Below are 22,951 nucleotides of genomic sequence, written 5' to 3'. Positions count from 1 at the left end.
CAAAAAAGCACAGCAACGACAGAAGTTACAGAGTTACAGAATATTATATATATATACACACACACACACATATATATATAAATATAAATACAGAGACAATATAAATAAAATATACGAAGGGGATAAATAGAATAAATAGGAATAAAAAATAAAAAATACAAATACAAGTGAATTGCACATTTCAAGTATTGAGGTCTATTGCACTGTTGACTATTTACAAAAGTATTGCACAAAAGGAAATGCAAACACATGAAAATGCAAAACATAACTATGTGGTTTTAGAATATGACACATCAAAATTCCACATTTGCCAATTTTTCTAGTTGACGTCTTTGATTATGTCAACCAATCGTTGAGGTCCTGCTGACATAGCTCCGAGTCTTCCTCCATTAATAGTTCCCTCATTTTGTTGATGATGTCATTGGCCTCTATATACACATTCACAGTACTTCTTGAAGGACTCACAATCACCATCTCCCTGATGGCTCATTCCTAGCCCATTCCTCCAAAGAGCATCTGGGCATAACATGGGGAACACTTAATGACAAACACCCACTGCTACACCTTAGGTTAGGAATTCTTCTCATATCACACCAGAGAAAGTATAATAGTGGCTGGTCTTCAGGTAGCAATCTCACCTGGTGGGATATTCCCAATATTCCTCATAGCAACAAAATCCCGCCTGAACGTCAGGAGGAACCCAGGAGAGATGCACTGAGGTTGGGTCTGGCAGTAGCAGTTCATCCAGGTTTTGGCCTTTGTATGTCAATGAACAGCTGAACACATCTTGATTTGTCTCATTATGAATCACCATATGATGAAGAATGAATCAAGACTGGAGGGTCTAACCTTCCCTCACTGTAATCACCTGTCTTCTCTAGCTTCTCAGTCTCAGCTTGGTAAGCCTCAGTCTTTTCTAGATAATAATAATAATAATTATAATAATTAATCCGGCTTCCTCCCACCGTCCAAAGACATGCAGCTTGTGGGGATAGGTTAATTGGATAATCCAAATTGTCACTAGGTTTGAATGTGAGTGTGAATGGTTGTCTGTCCCTGTGTGTTGGCCCTGCGACAGACTGGCGACCTGTCCAGGGTGTACCCCGCCTCTCGCCCTATGACAGCTGGGATAGGCTCCAGCGCCCCCCGCGACCCTGAAAAGGATAAGCGGAAGCGAATGGATGGATGGATGGATGGATAATAATAATAATAATAATACATTTTATTTAAAAATAGTGCCTTTCAGAACACCCAAAGACACTGTACAGCAAATAAAACAGATATATATATATAAAAACAGAAAAGCTGGGAATATACACAATAATAAGAGTAACAGATAAAAGTTAAGAGCATGCAGAGGTTTAAACATAAGCAATTTTAAACAGGTGAGTTTTGAGGGTGGACTTAAAATGAGGGAATGAAGTAATATTTCTGAGGTCAGGGGGTAAGGAACGCCACAGTCGAGGGGCAGAGCAACTAAAAGCCCCGCCCCTCATTGTAACTGGGGGGCAGGGCTAGATCTAACTAGAGGCTCTATACCGCACAAGCTGGGAAGGACTGCTTCAGGCGCTGAAATGAGAGTGGGCGTGTTACTTGCATGTAGTAGTTGAGTGGCAAATCTGCATACTGATGCTACTTCCACTCTAGCTGTTTGCCTCCAGCAGGTTAATGACATCTTGATCCATGGCCAGTTTAATTACCAAAGTACTGCTGCTGAGGAGATGGTGGTCACTGCTGTTTGTGGCTGCACTGTTAACATGACTTGACTCGCAATGTCTAGCATGGTTTTCAGTGCTGCTGGCCCCCCAGGTTGGCTGAGATGGTAGTCCGATAGCTGTTGTCGGGACATATCAGCCTATCAGGAGTGGCTGAGCATTCATAAATGGTTTCAAGGGGAAAGTCTGGAGGTGCCTATAAGTGCACTGAAGTGCCTACACAGTTTAAAAGTGTTTGGCTACACCAAGCCCATTTTACACAAGACTTTTAACTGGCACCAGTCAGCCTGGTGGTGCAGTTCACATCACCAGCAGGGATTTTTTGGCTTTGACCTATGTATAGTTCTGCTGTCAGCTGTCTAAAATGTACACACTGATCTGATACATTTGGTGTTTTGCTAGAGTAAGAGTCATACGCTTTGACCTTCTCTGTGAGCATTTGGGGAATTTTGAGCTGTTGTTAGCAGAGTTGTGACCACATCTGAAGAGCAAGAGAAATCCTTTCAGAGAGCCAATTGATCCTGACCAGAGTCCAGTGTGTCTGATGTAAAATGGTGTTATTTTACTATTTGTATATTCAGTATTGGTGTTTTGAGCTACTAGTGCAGTTGTTGCCAAACGGAGTGGTCTAATTAGCTCGATCTGTTTAATCCAATCAGGGAAATCTCATCTGCACATATGCGATTATGTCAAGCAGACCCAAAAGGGCAGACAAACTCAAAACAACCCAAACTCACAATGCAGTGATGAAGGTTATTTACCGTGCAATTTGACGACACAGGAAAGTACTTATAGGCTGGTAGCACATGAGGGATCGGAGGGGAGAGGGAAAACTTGACATTTTAAATTGCCAAGTTAACAAGTGGAGTTATCGAGTGAATCAATAAATCCTACCTGTCACACTTTTTACAGCAGACAGCTGGCTGAGCAGGTGAACAGGTTAGTAGGCTGGTAAGTAGGCAAACTGAGGCAGGCTGGTGACACTGAGACATCCAGGTAAGGGGAACGCTGGCACGTCGGAGCGGTGAAAGTGGCAGGAATCCAGCGCGGTTCTTCTGGCAGCTCTTGGCAGAAACAGCCATGCAACCTTGACAGAGGTTTCTCTGCAGGAGAGAGTGAGTCTTGGAATAGACTTGTTGCCTCTGAAAAAAAAACAGCTGCCCCATAAACATGCCAAACAATCACCAGATGAGCCAGAGAAACCTTGGATGCCTGTCCATCCACGTATTACTAAAGAGACTGAGGAAAGTCAAAAACAAACTCTGGTCAGCCTTTATCACAACCAGTGTTTGAAAAATCAAATGCTGCAAATCCGTCCCACAGATTTGTTGGTCTGAACAGCTGCATTAAGATTAAGTGAAGCAGAAGAATATTTTTCACAAGTGTGTAATGGCCTTGAGGTGTCTTTGAACTTGAGATGATCACAGAGCTCTTGGTATTTAAACCTATGGCATCAGGTAGAACAATCTTTTCCTCAGTCTAACTCAGTCTAAAGAGTTTTGCTACAAAATTGATGTGACACAAAAGATAAATACATGTCAGTAACAGGTGATAATCATATGTCAGTGCAGTCCCCAAAATAGTAAAAATACACATTATCTTCCAGCGATTTAGTTACAGAAACATCACTTTTACCTTAATCTTTGTTTTTTTTGATGTTGCTATTTTTTTAATTTAAAACATACAGACTGAAAATCTCGTTGGTTCAATATTCAAAAGGTTCTGTGTTAGCTACATGCTTCTCATTACTGTCAGTGTGTTTGGATGCAGGGTGTGTATGCCGTGGGGAATTTCCAGCCTAGTGAAGATTGCTCCGGGAGTACACAACCTGCCCCCATACTGAGAGAGCCACCCCTCTCCTCCTTGCCCAATGTCAGCCAGTCAGCAATTGGCAACAGCCACCAAGGTAAAGCTACGCCTGCTACTTTAGATTACAGGTTACATCATCCTGACATGTCGATTAGTAACATTGTTTCCAGAAAGAATGTTCTTAACAACTGTTTTTGATCTGAGGGGCTCTCGGGGTTCAGCCCAGTCCTAACAAGTGTGATCCTGGGCCAGTGTGAAAATACTTATAACTCATGGAAAAGCTCACAGTATGACTTTCAAGAAGCTAGAACTTGAAAATCTTTGGCATTTTTGCTTGATTGAGATTAATTTTCTTCATTATTTTGCTGTGATTGATAACTATAGGCAAAAGAGTTGTGTATATCCAGTGAGCATGAAAATACTAAATGTCAGATTTTATTAAGTGGGTAATGTGATGTTTAAATGTCACACGATTCCTAAAGTTGATCAGCTGAAAGGTCTCTTGATACAGCTGTTGTTGTCAAGTAGTATTCTCAAGACCACTGTAGTCAGTCGACTCCTCCGAATTTAAATATTCATCTTTTTTTAATAATTCATGTGTTGAAATGTGAATCTCGAGTGCTGCCATTTATAATGAAGACTGGCTAATGTAAGTGAGCTCCTAATCAGAAAGGACTGCTGTGGTTACCGACTGCACTAATTCATATTTAGTGGTATGATTTCAATTCAGTTCAGTTCAAGTCACAACAACAGTCGCCTCAGGATGCTTTATATTGTAAGGCAGGCCCGACAACAAGACATTTAAATTACCACTTTTGAGCAAGCAGTGGGCAGGAAAAACTCCCTTTTAACAGGAAGAAACCTCCAGCAGAAGCAGGCTCAGGGGGGGCGGCCTGGTTGGGGTGATGGGAGGAAGACAGGATTAAATACACACTTTGGAAGAAAGCCAGAGATGAATAATAAGTAAGGATTACATGCAGAGTTATGTAAAAGCAGATAGTGAAGAAGAAATACTTCATGGGAAGCCCCCTGCAGCCTTGGTCTCCCATATGGAAAAGATTTATATAAATCTTATAAAGTTTGTATCTGTCTTGTGTGAAACTTGTATGAAAAGCATACAAGAGTGAAAACAGATCTATATAAATGGAACTTGTATGTTTTGGATACTTCCTAAAACAATATATGAAAGTAATGAGAAAGTGGCCACTTTCATGAGTAAATCATATAAGCCTGATATGATTCACTATATGAAGTAGGTCACATCTGATGCAAGTCTTTTATAAGTTTTTACTATTTCTTTTCCATATGGGCTATTACAAATATGAAATAAAGCACGGTGGATTGGAAGATGTGCAGCAACTGTGGCCACGCCCAGCCCATTATCAGCTGATGTGGGCTGGCACTGAGATCAGCTGATCTGTTTGCACTTGAGCTCAACGTCATAAACTGTCTATGAAATATCTCCAAAAGTTGATTCTGTTCATCTGGACGCAGTGTTTTCAGTGGGAGAAACGTTTTGTCACTCGTCCAAGCGACGTCTTCAGTCTCAGCTGACTGCAGGTTTCAATCTTATAAACAGGACATCTGCATAATGACTGAAACCAGCTCAGTGAAGGAACAATAGGCTGGGAGGTCAGTTCCTTAACCTTCCCTGTCCAGGATGTTACATCCTTATCGTTGAAAGAGTGTCCACTGGCCTGTAGGTGTAAACAGAGTCCTGGCCTGACGAGGTGGCTCTTCTGTGTTGTGCCATCCTCTTCGCCAGAGGTTGTTTGGTTTCCCCGATGTATAAATCCTGCCAATCCTCCTGCACTTAACAGCGTACACTATGTTACTCTGTTTGTGTCGAGGGACCCGATCCTTGGGGTGGACCAGTTTTTGGCGCAGCGTGTTTTGGGGTTTAAAAGCCACAGTCTAAGAAGGCTAACCTGCCACTCTTAGACTGTGAGATTTCCATCAGTAATGGGGGACATTTAAAAGTGTACCGTAAACTTACACAAACAGATCAGTATTCAACATTTGACTCTCATCATCCACTGGAGCACAAACTGGGCGTCATCAGGACGCTACAACACAGAGCGAACACCATCCCCACTGACACAGCAGCCAGGGAGGCAGAAGAACATCAAGAAGGCCCTGAGTAAGTGTGGTTACCCCAGCTGGACTTTTGTCAAAGCTGGGAAGGCTCCAAAAGAAAGCTTCAGCTGATCCAGGAGAGAAGGACAACCGCTGCCTAAGAGAAAACCTGTAGTGATCCCGTACATGTTAGGAATATTGGAACAGCAGAGACGCATTTTCTCTAAACACCGCGTCTCTGTGGCTTTTAAACCCCAAAACACTCTGTGCCAAAAATGGGTCCACCCCAAGGATCGGGTCCCCGGACACAAACAGAGTAACAGAGTGTACGCTGTTAAGTGTAGGAGGACTGCCAGGATTTTTTTTTTTTCTTTCGCCTGTCCTGTTTGGTTCTTTTGCATCAGAATTGTTGTCTAAAGGCAAAGAAAGATGCTCAACGGATTTACTTTACCAAATAGACCATCCCAGCCTTGCCGTAATGGTCTATTTGATTAACCTTTTATTGTTTATTTTATTTATTTTTTTATTTTCACTTGCTAGATACGGGACAGACTTGAATGAGGAAAAGAAAAGGGAGAAAGGAAGAGGGGAAAAACAGTGGAGAAGAGGGACGGGGATAAATGGCAAAAAAACAAAAACCAACAAAATAAGCAGACAAAAAATGCATCTATCAATCACCTGGATCACCTGTTGAGAAAGAAAAAAGAAAACAAGCAGAAGAAAACAAGAGTAATAAAATAAACAGCATCACAATGATATATGGGAATATGACAGTAAATACTAAATATTAAACATTATTGTGCAGCACATAAGATCAACAGAACACAGTGTGCTTTGAGGTAGGAGCCAAAAAGGGTGTAGTTTGTGGGTGTGATCACCCGTGTGTACACCTGTGAGCATGGACGCGCTTGTTTTTAAAAGGTTCATGTAATGATCTGTTAGAGGGTGTGGGGGGGGCACAGCCCCGTCCTCCAGGGCATGAAGCAGGTATGGAGGAGATCAAAACTCCAGACATCCAGAGGCCCCCAGAACACAAGAGACCAAGGAAGACCAACAGAGGGGCAGCCGCGCCACTGTCCCAGTAAGAGCTGAGGAGAGTCCCAGATGAGGGACTTATGCCAGGATTTATACATCGGGGAAACCAAACAACCTCTGGCTACAACACAGCAGAGCCACCTCGTCAGGCCAGGACTCTGCAGTCTATCTACACCTACAGGCCAGTGGACTCTTTCAATGATGAGGATGTAACATCCTGGACAGGGAGGAACGCTGGTTTGAGGGCGGAGTCAAGGAGGCCGTTTACGTGAAAAGGGAAAGACCATCTCTGAATGGAGGAGGGGCCTAAGGGTACATCTGTCACCATCTTCCAATGCTGTGATTGCAGCCATTCCCCAACTCTCTGTGAATGGGACTCATGGTTATTGATCAGTGGTTGTTGATCAATGGTTGTTGATCAATGGTCATGAGAATTTGCATAATTAAGATCAATGAACTGACCTCCCAGCCCATTGTTCCTTCAGTGGGCTGGTTTCAGTCATTATGTAAATGTGCTGATTATAAGATTGAAACCTGCAGTCAGCTGAGACTGAAGACGTCAGCTGATGATGACGAAACGTTTCCCACTGAAAACGTCCAGATGAACAGAATCAGCTTTTGGAGATTTTCTTACCTGGATGACTGAGCGTGCATCAAGATGTCTATGAAATACTTACCTGAACACCGTGATGTCACCTGTTGGTTGGTTATGTGCGCTTATGAAGCTATGAACATTTTCATGATCTTAGCTATTTTTAAACCAGATGTCGTATCAAACTTTGAAAATCATCGGCTCGTGATTTGTGAATGAAAAGTCAAGAACCAATAAGCATAGACTGGTTTCACCTGCTCTAAAGGGAATCATAACTTACACACTGAACATCACTTCGTTTTCAGCATGACCTGAAACTGGCGAATGAGACCATAACCTCGACATGAAAGTGTTTAGTGTGGTCACAAACCCTGAGAGCCGGTGTTTGTTTCCCATAGAGCTGAAACAGAGGAGCTGCTGGCTATGACACACTGACACTTCTGTGGCTTCACCCTTTCTAACCTGTTATTAATGTTTGCCTTGGCTTTGTTGTCTTCTGATAGGCCACCACACACTGGGTCCCAGCCAACCAGAACCTATTATTACAAGGACTTCTTCCCACCCCTTAGTCCCAGAGCAAACAGGACCCATGCTAACGCGTAGCGCCTCCTGTCGAGAGCCGTCTATGACCAATATGAAGAGAGCCAGTGCTGAAGTGGAGGTGATAAGTCCGTCCAGTCCGTTAGGCAACCGTGACAACATGATGACCTTCAGCAGCAGCACACTGCCAAGGTAGCTGTTTTTTAATGAGTCCATAGTCATAGTTGCACTTTGGAATATCTAGTTTTTTATTGTTTTAGTTGAAAAGATATCATGTTTATTTTATCCATTTTTTTCAGTAATTTTTTCCAGCAAGTAAAATTGTCTGTTTTAGAGATTCTGGAAAGTAAGGAGTTACAGACCAAGACGAGCTGTCTGCAGGGTCCATGATCTTTGGATCGTTATAAACCGTGGAATAATGGCAATGATTAGGAAACCTGATGTAGTTTCATGTTGAGGGAGTGTTGATGGGCAATATGAGGCTGATGGGTCATTGTCACCACCTCGACAACGTTCGGGGGGGTGGGTGTCATGGACACCTACGTTTGTGAGCGTAGGTGTCCATGACTTCAACGTCACAGGTCACGAATTCTTGTCAATGTGATAACTTGAAAACAAGAACACGTAGCAAATTGATACCATGTTGTCTAGAAGGCTGAGGGAAGCACTGGTGGTCGCCAGTATTTTTGAATTCCACTTTATACAATCATGTGCCAGGTGGAGGTTTTTAATAAGTAAAGTAAAATGTTATTTATATAGCACCTTTCAAGATAAAATCACAAAGTGCTTTACAGAGGCAGAAAACAGACATCAAAATCTAAAACAAAACAAAATCAACCAAAAGCGAGTTTAAACAGATACGTTTTTAACTGCTTTTTAAAAGACACGACTGAGTCCACAGATCTCAAACTCAAAGGGAGCGAGTTCCAGAGTCTGGGAGCCGCTGACGCTCTGTCACCTTTTGTTTTTAACCTTGTATGCTGGACAACCAGCAACCCCTGGTCACAAGACCTCAGGGACCTGCTGGGGTGATAAGAACCAAGAAGATCACTGATGTACGTTGGAGCTACAAAAATATTTGTGTTTGGGTCCATTTGAAGTTCAACGACTCTGATACTCAGAAAACGGCTGAGTATCGTTTCCAGGTCCTGAATGTTCAGAGGAAAAATGCAGAGTGGAAAGCTCTCATGCAAAGTTCCAGAGAGACATTCGGGACTGCAATCTCCTCTGCTTCACCGAGACATGGCTGAACCCAGCGGTGCCGGACCACGCCATCCAGCCGGCCGAGTTCTTCTCGGTTCACCGCATGGACAGGACACGGGACTCGGGGAAGTCAAGGGGAGGCGGCGTGTGTTTAATGGTGAACAACAACTGGTGCAACAGTGCGAACGTTGTTCCTCTCACACGCTCCTGCACACCAAATCTGGAACTACTGTCCATCATGTGTCGTCCTTTTTATCTACCTCGGGAATTTACATCGGTCATTGTAAGTGCCGTTTATATTCCACCACAAGCGGACACGGTCACCGCCTTATGCGAGCTGCATGAGGCACTCACACAGCACCAGACACAACACCGGGACGCTGCGCTTATTGTGACGGGGGACTTTAATAGCGCCAACCTCAAACGCGCAGCGCCGAACTTTTATCAACACATCACCTGCCCCACCAGGGGTGAAAGGACACTGGACCACTGCTACACTACGGTCAAGGACGGTTACAAGGCACAACCCCGCCCTCCGTTTGGCAAATCTGATCACGCCGCCATCTTCCTCATGCCAAAATACAAACAAAGGCTGAAACAGGAAGTTCCGGTTCAGAGGAAGGTCGCGCGCTGGACGGATCAATCGGTGGCCGCGTTACAGGACGCACTCGATGACGCAGACTGGGGCATGTTCAGAAACAGCTCCGACTATGACGTCAACGTGTTTACGGAAGCGGTTGTGGGATTCATCGGGAAACTAGCGGATGATACCGTGGAGACAAAGACTATCGCAACGTTTCCCAACCAGAAGCCGTGGGTGGATAAAACCATCCGCGACGCTCTGAGATCCCGCACCGCTGCCTACAACACGGGACTCATGACGGGGGACATGGACCCGTACAAAGCCGCGTCATATAACGTGCGGAGGGCGGTGAAAGAGGCGAAGCAGCGCTACGGGAGGAAACTAGAGTCACAACTCCAACAGAGTGACTCTAGGAGCCTGTGGCGGGGACTAAGGACAATAACGGACTATAAAGCACCAACAACCGGTATGACGAACGCGGCCGTGACTCTGGCAGACGAGCTGAACACTTTCTATGCTCGCTTCGAGGCTGCAGCTAAGGTCTCCAACAATGCTAGTGTTAGCGGCGCTAACGGCTGCAGACAGGAAGATACTGCCAGCACCGGAAACGTGCTCGTCATCTCCGAGCATGAAGTAAGGAGAGCCTTCAAGAGAGTGAACACCAGGAAAGCAGCAGGACCAGACGGCATCCCAGGTCGTATCCTAAGAGACTGCGCATACCAGCTAGCTCCTGTGTTCACTGAGATATTCAACATCTCTTTATCTCAGTCGGTGATCCCCACATGCTTCAAAGAGTCCATCATTGTTCCTGTCCCGAAGAAACCCCACCCTGCTTCTCTCAATGACTATCGCCCTGTAGCCCTCACCTCAGTAGTGATGAAGTGCTTTGAACGCCTGGTCAGAGACTTCATCATTTCTTCACTACCAGACACACTGGACCCACTACAGTTCGCTTACCGTCCAAATCGTTCCACAGACGATGCCATCTCTCATCTCCTCCACACATCACTCACTCACTTGGACACTAGAAGGGGGAATTATGTTAAAATGCTCTTCATAGACTACAGCTCTGCATTTAACACCATAATTCCCTCCACACTCACCACCAAGCTGGAGCATCTGGGACTCAGCTCATCTATGTGTCAGTGGATCTCCAACTTCCTAACTGGCAGACCACAGGCAGTAAGGATGGGCGGACATGTCTCAGCCTCCACCACTCTCAGCACTGGAGCCCCCCAGGGGTGTGTTCTGAGCCCCCTGCTGTACTCTTTGTACACATATGACTGTGTGGCCACTACCAGCTCCACCACCATCATCAAGTTTGCTGACGACACCGTCGTGGTGGGCCTGATCTCTGATAACAACGGCCTACCTGAAGGAGATTAGGAATCTGGAGAACTGGTGCCAGAGGAACAACCTCCTTCTGAACGTCAGTAAGACAAAGGAGCTGATAGTGGACTTCAGCACTAAGCAGGAGAGGAACTACCAGACCCCCGTCATCAACGAGTGCCCAGTGGAGAGAGTGGACAGCTTCAAATACCTCGGAGTTCACATCACGCAGGACCTGTCATGGTCCTGTCACATCAACACCGTGGTGAAAAAGGCCCGACAGCGTCTCTACCACCTCAGACGCTTGAGAGACTTCCAACTGCCCTCCAAGGTGCTCAGGAACTTTTACTCGTGCACCATAGAGAGCATCCTGACGGGAAACATCTTAACCTGGTTCGGGAACAGCACCATGCAGGACAGACGAGCTCTACAGAGGGTTGTGCGGTCAGCTGAGCGCACCATCCGCTCCGAGCTCCCTGACCTGCACTCAATCTACAGCAGGCGGTGCTGGACCAAGGCCAGGAAGATCGTGAAGGACCTCAGCCATCCCAACAACAGACTGTTCTCTCTGCTGAGGTCAGGAAAGCGATTCCGCTCCCTGAAGACCAACACAGAGAGACTGAGGAGGAGCTTCTTCCCGCAGGCGATACGGTCTCTCAATCACACCACCACACAGTACTGACCCACACATACAGTTCTTACACACACTGGACTTTCTGGACATTGTTTACACTTCATCACTTAAATCACTTTAAGCATATTTGCACTGCACAAGACATAATGTGGATTGCACAACACTGGTCACTATATTCTTCATTTCCGGTTAATACTTGTACAGCTGCTGTTATTGTGTATATATTTATTTATATTTCTTCATACATTCTTATATAGTTCTATATTGTGTATTTTGTTGTACAGTTATTTTATTTTCAACTTTAATTTATATATTTTATCTTATTCTTTCTGACTGTGTACGTGACAAATAAAATTTGAATAAAATTTGAATTTGAATTTGACTTAATGTAGGTCATTTATTCTGGCAACAGGATTTATATTAACTTTCTAATAAACTAATAAACAAGTATTCTGAACACATGTTTAATGCTGCTTTACAATTTGAAGATAGAGTATCATATACTGTTTAATGGTCTCGGTAGGCTACCTGGAAGATCATCGTTTTTCCCAAGCAAACAGTGGGAGGTTTGGGGAAGAACAAACATGGAAGCACTGCAACACCAGTTCTTTGTATTCAGCCCTCGTACATCAGTAATAAGAGCCTGTTTTTCCATTCACACACTGCAGCTAGAGAGATGTGTTCAGAGAGATCTGTCTGATCTGTAGATGTGAGAAACCCAAATATCAAGTCGTTCATCCGGGTAACACTGAATCTAGAAGTAGGTGAACAGAATGGAAAATGTAAGTAAAAAACTGAATGCCAGTTTAATGCTGCCATTACTCTTTGCCTTTTCTGGATGTAGCGTTGGCGGTGGCTGTTAACAGGTTAACTGTGATGGAGCGGGACCTCTGCAGGGACGCCGTTGGCCGTAGAATAACAGAACTGCAGCGTGCAGTCATTGGCATTCGCTGAGCATATGAACAGACTAGATTATGCTGTAGGAGTAAAACAGTAAGTTCTTGTTGTGTTTATAAGAGAAGACAAAGGGACGCGGGGAATAAACTCAGAAAGCACAGCTTTACTGCTGGAAAGACGGATCACGAGTAATACAAAACTAAACTGGGAAAAACTAAATATAAAGCTCACCAGGAAACACAGGGAGAGTCACACACAGCATGAGGGAGAACGCGACACTGAACCGAGGGAGACGTGGACATAAATGCACAGAGAGTAAACGAGGGACGTGGGAGCACATCTGGAACACAGCTGACACAGATAATCGTAACGAGACAGGGCAGGAGTGAACACAACATGACGCACACTGACGAGAGACTGTCAAAGTAAAACAGGAAGTGCACAGAGGTTCAGACAGGAGGAGAGAGCACGGACATAACGGGCTGGGGAATAAAACACAAGGAGGGGAAACAAGGGTTCACAGATACACAGAGGGGCACACAGAGGGGAACCAAATAAGGAACATCTTAACAGAACCTAGGAACCAAGGCATGAATAAAGAACAAAATACAAAACACACGAAGACTAAGAATACCACGACAGTATCGCTTGCAGGGTTGATCTTCGGGGTTAAGGTGGTGCAGAAGGAGAAGCTGTGGCCTCGCACTTCAGACGAGTGTGTTATCTACTTCCTGAGCTAACTTCATTTAAAATGCCTTCGCTGAAAGCAGTCACAGAACAATTTGATGCCCTGCTCCTTTTTTGACGGCAACACTTGCTTGCTGCACAACAAAAAATCATTTGATTCTTTATGACTGCCATTTTTTCCTACTGACCTCAGAACAGCAAAAAGGCAGTCAAAACGCAGCAGAAGCACTGAGCCCTAGAAACAGAGCTGGTAAGAGTCACAGAGCGCCACAGAAACACAAGAGCCACATGTGCAACATGAAGAACAGCTGCATGCAGGCCATGGGCCTCTGCATGCTCCCTGTTATGTGGCTCACGCTGCTGTTCTCCTCTCTGGATGTTCTGTCAGATACAGTGGAACCAGTAACCTCAGCATCCAGTACATCGTCCTACTGGGGAGACTGGGGCTGCCGCTGGACAGCGACATGAATGCCAGTGCCCAGGTTTCTGTCCTCTGAGTATCCATACAGTGCTGAATTATTATTTTTTTAATTTAAATTGTGATGCTGTGTTATATTAGAAATGTCCAGACTTTAAACAACACCATAACATGTTTGGAAATGTTCATGGGCACAAAGATAACAGAAGGCTGCTCTACCAGAACGCTAACTGGGCATTTGTGCTTTCAGTTTATGAATTTGACAGAACAATTATATTTACCAAAATCAATTAGTCATTTGTGAAGATCAAGCAAAGAAGATCATGAGCTCAGTGCTGTCACTCTTTTCTTTCTTCTCATAGTGCCTTTATCTTTCTTTTCAGATCCCACGGAGGTTCCTCGCTGGAGGAAGGTCGTATTCCACGGCGTCACGCTTCCATCCACGCCTCGATGGACTCAACCCGGTCCAAACAGCTGCTCAGCCAATGGAAGAACAAGAACGACAACAGGAAGCTGTCTCTGCAGGTGATAGACGGTATCAGGCCCGCCTCCTCTTCATCTCCTCAGAGGAACATGGAGCTGCGCTGCTCCTCTGAGCCGTCTGCCATGGGTCTGGAGGTGGAGCTCCGCGGTGGGACCCACCTGCCTATAGCCACAGGCCAGGAAGCTGAGCTGCGTGCTGGGGCGCACATCCCAGTTCAGTACATGAAACTAGCAGCTAGCTCTGTTCCTCTGGCCAATCATAATCATCTGTCCCATAATGGGAGCACTGCAGTGACTGGTGGGGCCAGAGTATCTATCCAGTCCCGACCTGGATCCTCTCAGCTAGTTCATATCCCAGAGGAGGAAAATCCCACCAGCAAGGATCAGGAGAGTGAATCCGAGGACAGCATCATGGACGGGGGTGGGTCAGTGAGAGAAAAGTGGCTGAGAGTGACGGAGAAGACCACCATCCCTTGCAGGCCTCTCAGTGCTGGAGGACAGCCACGTCTCATGCAGGTTTGTAACTTCTTTGACTTCTTTCTTTAAACGTCAGAACCAGGACAGTGACGTGTAGCAGGGTAGAGCTGCATTAGTCCAGGCAGGAGATCACAAGCACCACAGACGCCTTCCTACAGGAATCTACAGGGACTCATTTGAACAGCAGTATGGTTGCTGTTGACTGACAGCTCTTAATGCCATCCTTTACTTGTAATATACGTTTGTCCAGGCTTCAGTTGATGTTACCTGGCAGGATACAGTGTGTGCTTCCTCCTCAGACCACAAGGGGAACGTTTGTCTGTTACAGTCTTCCAAACCATCAACGTGTCTTTTAGACCCCATTCCCACAAAACTGCTCAAAGAAGTCCTGCCATTAATTAATGCTTCGATCTTAAATATGATCAACCTATCTCTAATGATCGGCTATGTACCACAGGCCTTCAAGCTGGCTGTAGTTAAACCTTTACTCAAAAAGCATCTCTAGACCCAGCAGTCTTAGCTAATTATAGGCCAATCTCCAACCTTCCTTTATATCAAACATCCTTGAAAGAGTAGTTGTCAAACAGCTAACAGATCATCTGCAGAGGTTTATTTGAAGAGTTTCAGTCAGGTTTCAGAGCTCAGCACAGAAACAGCTTTAGTGAAGGTTACAAATGATCTTCTTATGGCCTCTGACAGTGGACTCATCTCTGTGCTTGTCCTGCTAGACCTCAGTGCAGCGTTCGATACTGTCGACCATAATATCCTATTAGAGCGATTAGAACATGCTGTAGGTATTACAGGTACTGCGCTGCAGTGGTTTGTATCATATCTATCTAATAGACTCCAGTTTGTGCATGTAAATGGAGAGTCCTCTTCACACACTGAGGTTAATTATGGAGTTCCACAGGGTTCAGTGCTAGGACCAATTCTGTTTACATTATACATGCTTCCCTTAGGCAGCATCATTAGAAGACATAGCATACATTTACACTGCTATGCAGATGACACCCAGCTCTATCTGTCCATGAAGCCAGATAACACACACCAATGAGTTAAACTGCAGGAATGTCTTAAAGACATAAAGACCTGGATGGCTGCTAACTTTCTGCTTCTTAATTCAGATCAAACTGAGGTTATTGTACTCGGCCCTGAAAAGCCTAGAAATATGGTATCTAAGCAGATTCTTCCTCTGGATGGCATTACCTTGGCCTCCAGTAACGCTGTGAGGAACCTTGGAGTCATTTTTGACCAGGACATGTCCTTCAACGCACATATTAAACAAATATGTAAGACTGCTTTCTTCCATTTGTGCAACATCTCTAAAGTTAGAAATATCCTGTCTCAGAGTGATGCTGAAAAACTAGTTCATGCATTTATTACTTCCAGGCTGGACGACTGTAATTCATTATTATCAGGAAGTCCTAAAAACTCCCTGAAAAGCCTTCAGCTGATCCAAAATGCTGCAGCAAGAGTCCTGACAGGGACTAGAAAGAGAGAGCAGGTTTCTCCTGTTTTGGCTTCCTGTTAAATCCAGAATTCAAAATCCTGCTCCTCACATACAAGGTCTTAAATAATCAGGCCCCATCTTATCTTAATGACCTTGTAGTACCATATCACCCTATTAGAGCACTTCACTCTCGCTCTGCAGGCCTACTTGTTGTTCCTAGAGTATTTAAAAGTAGAATGGGAGGCAGAGCCTTCAGTTTTCAGGCCCCTCTTCTGTGGAACCAGCTTCCAGTTTGGATTCAGGAGACAGACACTATCTCTACTTTCAAGATTAGGCTTCAAACTTTCCTTTTTGCTAAAGCATATAGTTAGGGCTGGACCAGGTGACCCTGAATCCTCCCTTAGTTATGCTGCAATAGGTGTAGGCTGCTGGGGATTCCCATGATGCACTGGGTGTTTCTTCTTCACTCACTATGTGTTAACAGACCTCTCTGCATTGAATCATATCTGTTATTAACCTCTGTCTCTCTTCCACAGCATGTCTTTATCCTGTCTTCCTTCTCTCACCCCAACCAATCACAGCAGATGGCCCCGCCCCTCCCTGAGCCTGGTTCTGCCGGAGGTTTCTTCCTGTTAAAAGGGAGTTTTTCCTTCCCACTGTCGCCAAAGTGCTGCTCATAGGGGGTCATATGATTGTTGGGTTTTCTCTGTATCTACTGTACACTATAAAGCGCCTTGAGGCGACTTGTGTTGTGAGATTGAATCTTCTGCAGATGATGCCTGGGGTGCCCTGAACCAGCCCCCATCCTGTATTAATGGCACACTTATTGTCTGGAGGCACACAGAGCTTCTCTGTGGAGAGCACAGAGAGTCTGTCACCTTTTCACCGTGTGCTTGCTCCAAGGGGAACTTTCTGTACACTGTAAGGTCTTCACCAAGGTTGGGCGAATATATCGACAACAGGCTGAGCCTTTCATTGGTTTTACACGAGCGATTTATTTATTTATTTGTCCATGAGTAAGTTTGCTAATAATGTTGGTTGAAGCCAAGAGAAGCAGTCAACAGAAAATATAATAGCGCTGTTTTAACGGCGCCCTCCTCAGACTGCGTCTAAATGCAGTGATTGAAAGAACGGCAGCAGCCTGCGTTCAGAAAAAACAAAATCATTTGATTGAAATAAAAAACCCAATAATGAGGGAAACAAAGACAAACTGGCTTCTTTTTCCACTATAACCCTGTTTATCTGTCTTACTCACTCAAACAACAAATACAAAATTAAACAAAAAGTATCACACTCCACATGTTCACAGTCAGCATGCAGTACTCTGCATTTATTGGTTTCTTTGTGCTTGTGTGTTTGAATAACATTTGTGCTACATTCGAATGAATGATAACTACGACAACATGAGAAGATATAAAGAGAGTTCCATCAAAAACACTGGCCGTCATCTTTGACCAAACACACAGTTAATGTAGTTTCTTGTTTTCCAATAATCTTTAAACCTTCAGTTTGACACAATCCTGAGTTGTCTCATAAGGGAAACAAAAAGCTTCAGTTTGTAAAGCTGTCACATGGATTCCTCGTTGGTTTAAAAATAAAAAAGTAACAGTGCTTTATTACAGTGCTGGTGCGTTGCATCATGAGAGCCGCGGCTGCTGAGAAGCTGACACGGTCGTGCTTCTTAGACCTGTTTTCCAAGTGTGGAGAAGTTCACGTTACACTGCCTGTCTCTTATTTTCCAGGTCATAGCCTTATCTAAACAACAGGGTCTGCTTCACTCTCCTCGGTCAGAGGACGGTGGCAGCACTGTCAGTTGCACCGGATCCATTCGGTACCGAGCCCTGACAGACCAGGATCCATCTCCACCCGCTTCCACCACTGGAGCCGTGGGAGGAGGTCTGTACTTCTAATAGCGCAGATTCAGCCGACTGCTCATCAGTGAAACACAATGACTCGTAAATCATCCAAATTCTACTTTTAATTGAAAACAGTACAAGACAACATGTGACACTGAAACATTTTAAATGTAAACTCATTTGGATTTTGATCCCAGCAGCAGCTTTAAAAAACCTTTCCCTGCTTCCTTTAACCTCCCCAGGTCCTAGTTTGGAGACGCTGTGTGCAGTTTGGACCGTTTTTGATTTGATATTTAAAGTGTTTGTGCTCTTAAAAGCCTCTAAATGAAATCCCACAATGCATTTTGGGATTTGAGTTTTTTTGCTAAAAGAGTTTCCATTTGGGTCCAACCAAATTTAAAAGAAACAAGACATGTTTAGAGTGCTGATGAACCAAATCTTCAAGCTAGATGGGTTAAAGAGCAAAGGAAGAGAAGGTGATATTTATAAAAAATAAAATAAACAAGCTACAAAAAGAATAACACAGAATTAAGTACAGTATAATAATGATAAGCAGACTAAAACTGTGTGTAGTGCTGGCTCTGACCCTAACTGTGTAATGGCGTGACTTTAGGATCTGAATCCATGAATACGACAAGACTTCTTCGGTTGGCTGGTTTGAGACACACTTTATAAGTTGGGGTGGGTTTAAAAATTAATTTAATCAAACGTGAAGCATAGTTTGGATCTTCTTTTGTTGCTGATTCAGTGAATTTTGGTCAGAGTGACGAAACCTGCAGCATCAGAGTCTGTGAGCTGTCGGCTTCCAGCCCCGACGGCGTGTCCGTGTCCGTGCCGTCGCTCTTTGTGTTCACGTCTTTCTGCAGACTCCGTTTACCTGCTCGTTAATCGTTTGGTGTTTGAGCTCTTTGGTGGTTGTTCACATAGTTTTGTGAGCTTTACACTGAAATTCTGCTGTTTCTGGCAAAATACATTCATATTGTAGCATGTATTTATATTGGATTTTTACATGATTTAAAAATCGATATTGCATTATTCAAACTCAAATCAATTTGAATCGGGAAATTGTTTTGTTTTTAAACCCACTCCTGGAAATCAGTGACCATAGCCAGCCCTGTTGTTAGTAACTGGAGCTGGAACAAATGTGTAGTTCTCAGAATTGTTTCTTATTTCTCCGTCTAACAAAAGGAAACTTTGACACATCCCATCATTGGGCTGGTGCATCCCTGTGAGCACCTACAGTAACACATTTTGCTGTTCATACTTTTCTGGCTCGTACTTACATGCTTGTTGATGATTCAGTTCGCTGAATACTTGCTTGCTCTTCTAGGGGGAGGTTTGGAGAGAACTGGGAGTATCGTTCGTGTTGAAGCCCACCCAGAGTCCAGATCAAACAAACCAATAGTGAAACCTCCGAGCACTGATGGAAGCGGCTCCTGGCGATGGAGACCACCAGAACAAAGAGCTTCCCTTCGGCAGTCGGCTTTCAACCTCAATGACCTGAACAGACACACGGACAGCTGCGATTCGCTGAAGGACGGTGGATCGGTGGATGGGAGGAGGAGTGTCATGGGGACAGAAACAGAGAGCGATGGGGGTGGGGACGCAGGGGGCAGTGGAATGGGAGGAGGAGGAGGTGTCTACACCAGCCATCCACATGTTGTGCACCCGTTACATCCCTTACATCCAAATAATCCCAACAACTACCAGCACCTCAGTTTTAATCCTAACAATTCCAATAATCCCAGTTTTAACAACGCTCACGCTAACTTTAATCCTCCTTCTAACAACTCGAACATGCCGTTCACACCCACTGCCACCTTTGCTCCTCCCTTCCACCCCCACCCTCAAGCAGTCACCACTATCAGGGTTACACCAGTGGAGGCGACAGCTGCCAGCAGTGACGGCGGCTCGGACTGCCAGTCGGTTGCCTCATCCAGCCGTGAATCCACCTTGAGAAGGAAGAGCAGCAGCAACATGGTCCACGTCCAGGATCGAGGGCCTACCCCTGAATTCCACAACAACCACCGCCTTTGTGATGACGGCAACCGCCTTGACAACGAAAGCAGCAACCGCTTTCACGAAAACCTGCGAAGCTTTCAAGAGAACCCCATTCACCCCAACCACCCCAACAGGCAGCTGCAGGGAGTGTTTGGGCGTCCAAGCCCCACCCCTCCCCCTACTTTACCCCGCCCAATCCTGACTCACACTCCCCCGCCTACTTTTGGGCTGGCCTATAAAGAATAGCATGTTCAGTGTGAGTTATCCATCTATAACTACAATTATAAAAACAAGTAAACCATTCTAGACCAATGGGACGTTTCTGGAGATGATGTGAACAATCTGCTTACCACCTGCAGCCAATAGGACATGGTAAAAGACATTCACACGTTCTCAAATGACCAATCAGGCTACAGTAGATGGCCACTTTTGTCCAGCTTATTAAATTCTGTTAGCAGTAGGTTAGAGATCGACTTGGGTTCACAGGCCATAGACGTCGAGTCATGACTGCTCCCAGTTTGCTCCTGGTCAACATACAAGGAGTCGGTTGGACTGAGTTTGAGTCAACATTTCTTCTTATTTTACTACATATTTACATATTTTTATCACGTATCGCTACACTTGCTTCGTAGGCACAAAGATAAGAGGCTTAAATAAACTGCTGGTCTACGCTGGTATTATTACCCTGCCAGTGAGGACAGATTCACACTAATGACTCGCTTTTCTCTGGCTACAAAGCTCAGCTAAAATAGGGGTGACATTTCTACACATCCACGTTTTTGTCACACACAGGTAACATCGAACATCGTAACCACATGCCCTTAGATGGAAATTTGTATTCAAAGCCTATAACTGTGATTGTGTTTGTACATAAGAGTGTGGGCAGCCACAGGGGAAATTAAATCCACGGTCTTAATTATGTCTGGACTGCAAAGAGTCCCTTCTGGGTAATAACAATATATCTTATTTGATGGTGGTATTGTGTTTGTGTTGAATAAGAACAATATCAAGGGGCATATATGGTGTTTAGATACTAAAACAAGCACTTTTTCTCATGCTGTGTTTTATTGGTGCGCAGTGTATAAATGATTCTTACTGTGTGGTAGTTGTACTGACACACGCAGCATCGCCTGCACAAAGGAAGTTCATTCGTTTCCTGTTCTTTAGTTTGATTTCCCAGCTTTATGACTTGGTATTACAGCCACTCTAAGGACGAAACATGGAGTCATTACAGAATAAAGTTGGAACGGTTATGAGATAAAGTTTTATACGAAAATGTTTTATGATGAAAAAGATAATAATTATACGAGCACGCTGAAGTAACAGTGAGGATTTGTACTTTAAAGTGAAGAACGAGTAAATATAAGTGAAATGCCACTTTGTTCCGTTTTCAAAGGAAATCAGAATATTTTAAGAGAAAAAGACTAAAAAGTAAAAAGTGTACAGTATAATTAAAATGTAATTATCATAATTTAAATAACATTTTCAGGAAAAGGTCAAACTCTTAAAATAATCAAATGTAATTTTATTATATATGTTATTTTCAAAACATATAAATGATAAAAGATAAAATATTTCCATTAATAATACTTTATTATTTTACAAATAAATCACCCATTATCGAAGATTTTAAAAAAACGTTGGGAATAAACCAGAGAAAGGTTTTAAAAATTCTTTTTTTAACACTTCCCTGCTCTCTGTTCACATATTTATTATTTATTTTTTATAATGTTTCGCAGTTGTGGAAATAAAGAGTATGAGATAAACTTTGTTTTTATCTCATACTCTCAAATACTTTAATACTTGCATGTGTGGGTGAATTCATAGAGTATAGACAGTATTATTATTATTATTATTACTTTTTTCACTCAGTCATTGATGTCAGTGGAAAAAAATGTTTTTGTTGTTGTTGTTTTCTTTTTAAATGTATAGATTGCCAGTTAGAAGAATATTTAATAGACATTTTCTTAACCCAGTGTTTACATTGTTCAATAAACTTTGTGCCCAAGTGCCATCAAAGAAAAGTCCTGTAGCTGTAGGCGAGTCACATAGATACCACGTGTTTGTGCAGGACTCTACTTTGTTTATCTTGATGAGAATCTGCCTAGAAACAGCAAAGTGACGTTGGGATTGTGAAAACATTCAGAAAGCACCAACATGTGCGGTGGGTGATTTCCAGCTGCTGTGCTGTGTAGATATCTATATACTTTCTGTACGTGTTTGCTTGTGCTCCAGTATTTCTTTGCTTATTGCAGCTGTCAGTGCAGTGAATGATAACGTTTGATGCTACTGGAAAGACTGGGCCTGTCGAGCTGTTTTTAAATGGTCAAGCGAGCTTTAGTAATATAGTAAATTTCAAAACAAAAGTTGACATAAATCGCTTTCAGTCAAAGATCTGTGACATGCTAACCACATAAGCACAATGGAAATCAGTGCAAGGCGAACTAAGGAGGAAGTAGAGGAGCTTGATAGGAATCACGAGGGAACCTCAGAAGATTATGGCAGAGGACTAATATGAAAGATACTTTTAGTTGTTACCCAACCAACAGACAACTTGAATGTACCCTGATCAAGAAGCACCAGTTTGATGATTTCCCGGCCGCTGAAGTCATTTTTGTGTTTCGGTTGTTTGTTCGAATTCTTTTCAGCTGGTTTTTTGTTGTTTTTGTTTTTTCGAGACCAGCTAAAGATGTTGTGTAAATTTGAAATGGTGTGTAAGTTGTGGAGGCTTCTAGCATCATCACATTAAAGAGACACTGGTTAACAAATGCATGTTTATTTGGGCCAATTGAAATATCAGAAGTGAAAGATATTTCTGAACACAGTGAATGATGCAGCTATAAAAGACAGCGTGCTGACTGACGGACGCATCACTGTCCTCGTCTCTGGATCGCCAATAAAAACACAAATATATTCTGATTCCCTGGAGGTAGGGTTAGAGTTGTCCCTGAGAATGCCTTCGACTGCAGTTACTATCAGTTCTTTGATCTTCTGGTAATCGTTTTGTCTCTTTGCTATGAAAGATTTAATCTGGTAGGTATTTCCCACTAACTGAGCCCTGCAGTTCATTTCAGCAGTGGAAGTTAACTAAGTTTCTAGGTAAGCAGCAGTTGGTGAGCAGTGTATGCATGTGTTTTTAGCTCAGAAGGTTTGGTGAAGTTTGTAA

General features: G+C 43.7%; 1 protein-coding gene across 1 annotated transcript in view; it reads left to right on the top strand.

The window, feature by feature from the left end:
- The window catches only part of LOC146554378 (phospholipid phosphatase-related protein type 4-like), a 68,838-nt gene extending 46,285 nt beyond the window's left edge, over nucleotides 1-22,553 (top strand). The window contains exons 7-11 of the mRNA XM_085255894.1: nucleotides 3,486-3,621; nucleotides 7,731-7,959; nucleotides 13,902-14,517; nucleotides 17,671-17,824; nucleotides 19,115-22,553. Coding sequence (XP_085112020.1) covers nucleotides 3,486-3,621; nucleotides 7,731-7,959; nucleotides 13,902-14,517; nucleotides 17,671-17,824; nucleotides 19,115-20,031 — 2,052 coding nt within the window. The 3' untranslated portion in view covers nucleotides 20,032-22,553. The remainder of the gene's footprint in view (nucleotides 1-3,485; nucleotides 3,622-7,730; nucleotides 7,960-13,901; nucleotides 14,518-17,670; nucleotides 17,825-19,114) is intronic.
- The last annotated feature ends 398 nt before the right edge of the window (nucleotides 22,554-22,951 follow it).

The sequence above is a fragment of the Mchenga conophoros genome, linkage group LG18 (assembly GCF_057382185.1).
Source record: "Mchenga conophoros isolate Kocher_MC1m ecotype Shallow Benthic linkage group LG18, M_conophoros_male_GT1.1, whole genome shotgun sequence".
NCBI lineage: Eukaryota > Metazoa > Chordata > Actinopteri > Cichliformes > Cichlidae > Mchenga > Mchenga conophoros.
This window is presented reverse-complemented; position numbering and strand designations above follow the sequence as displayed.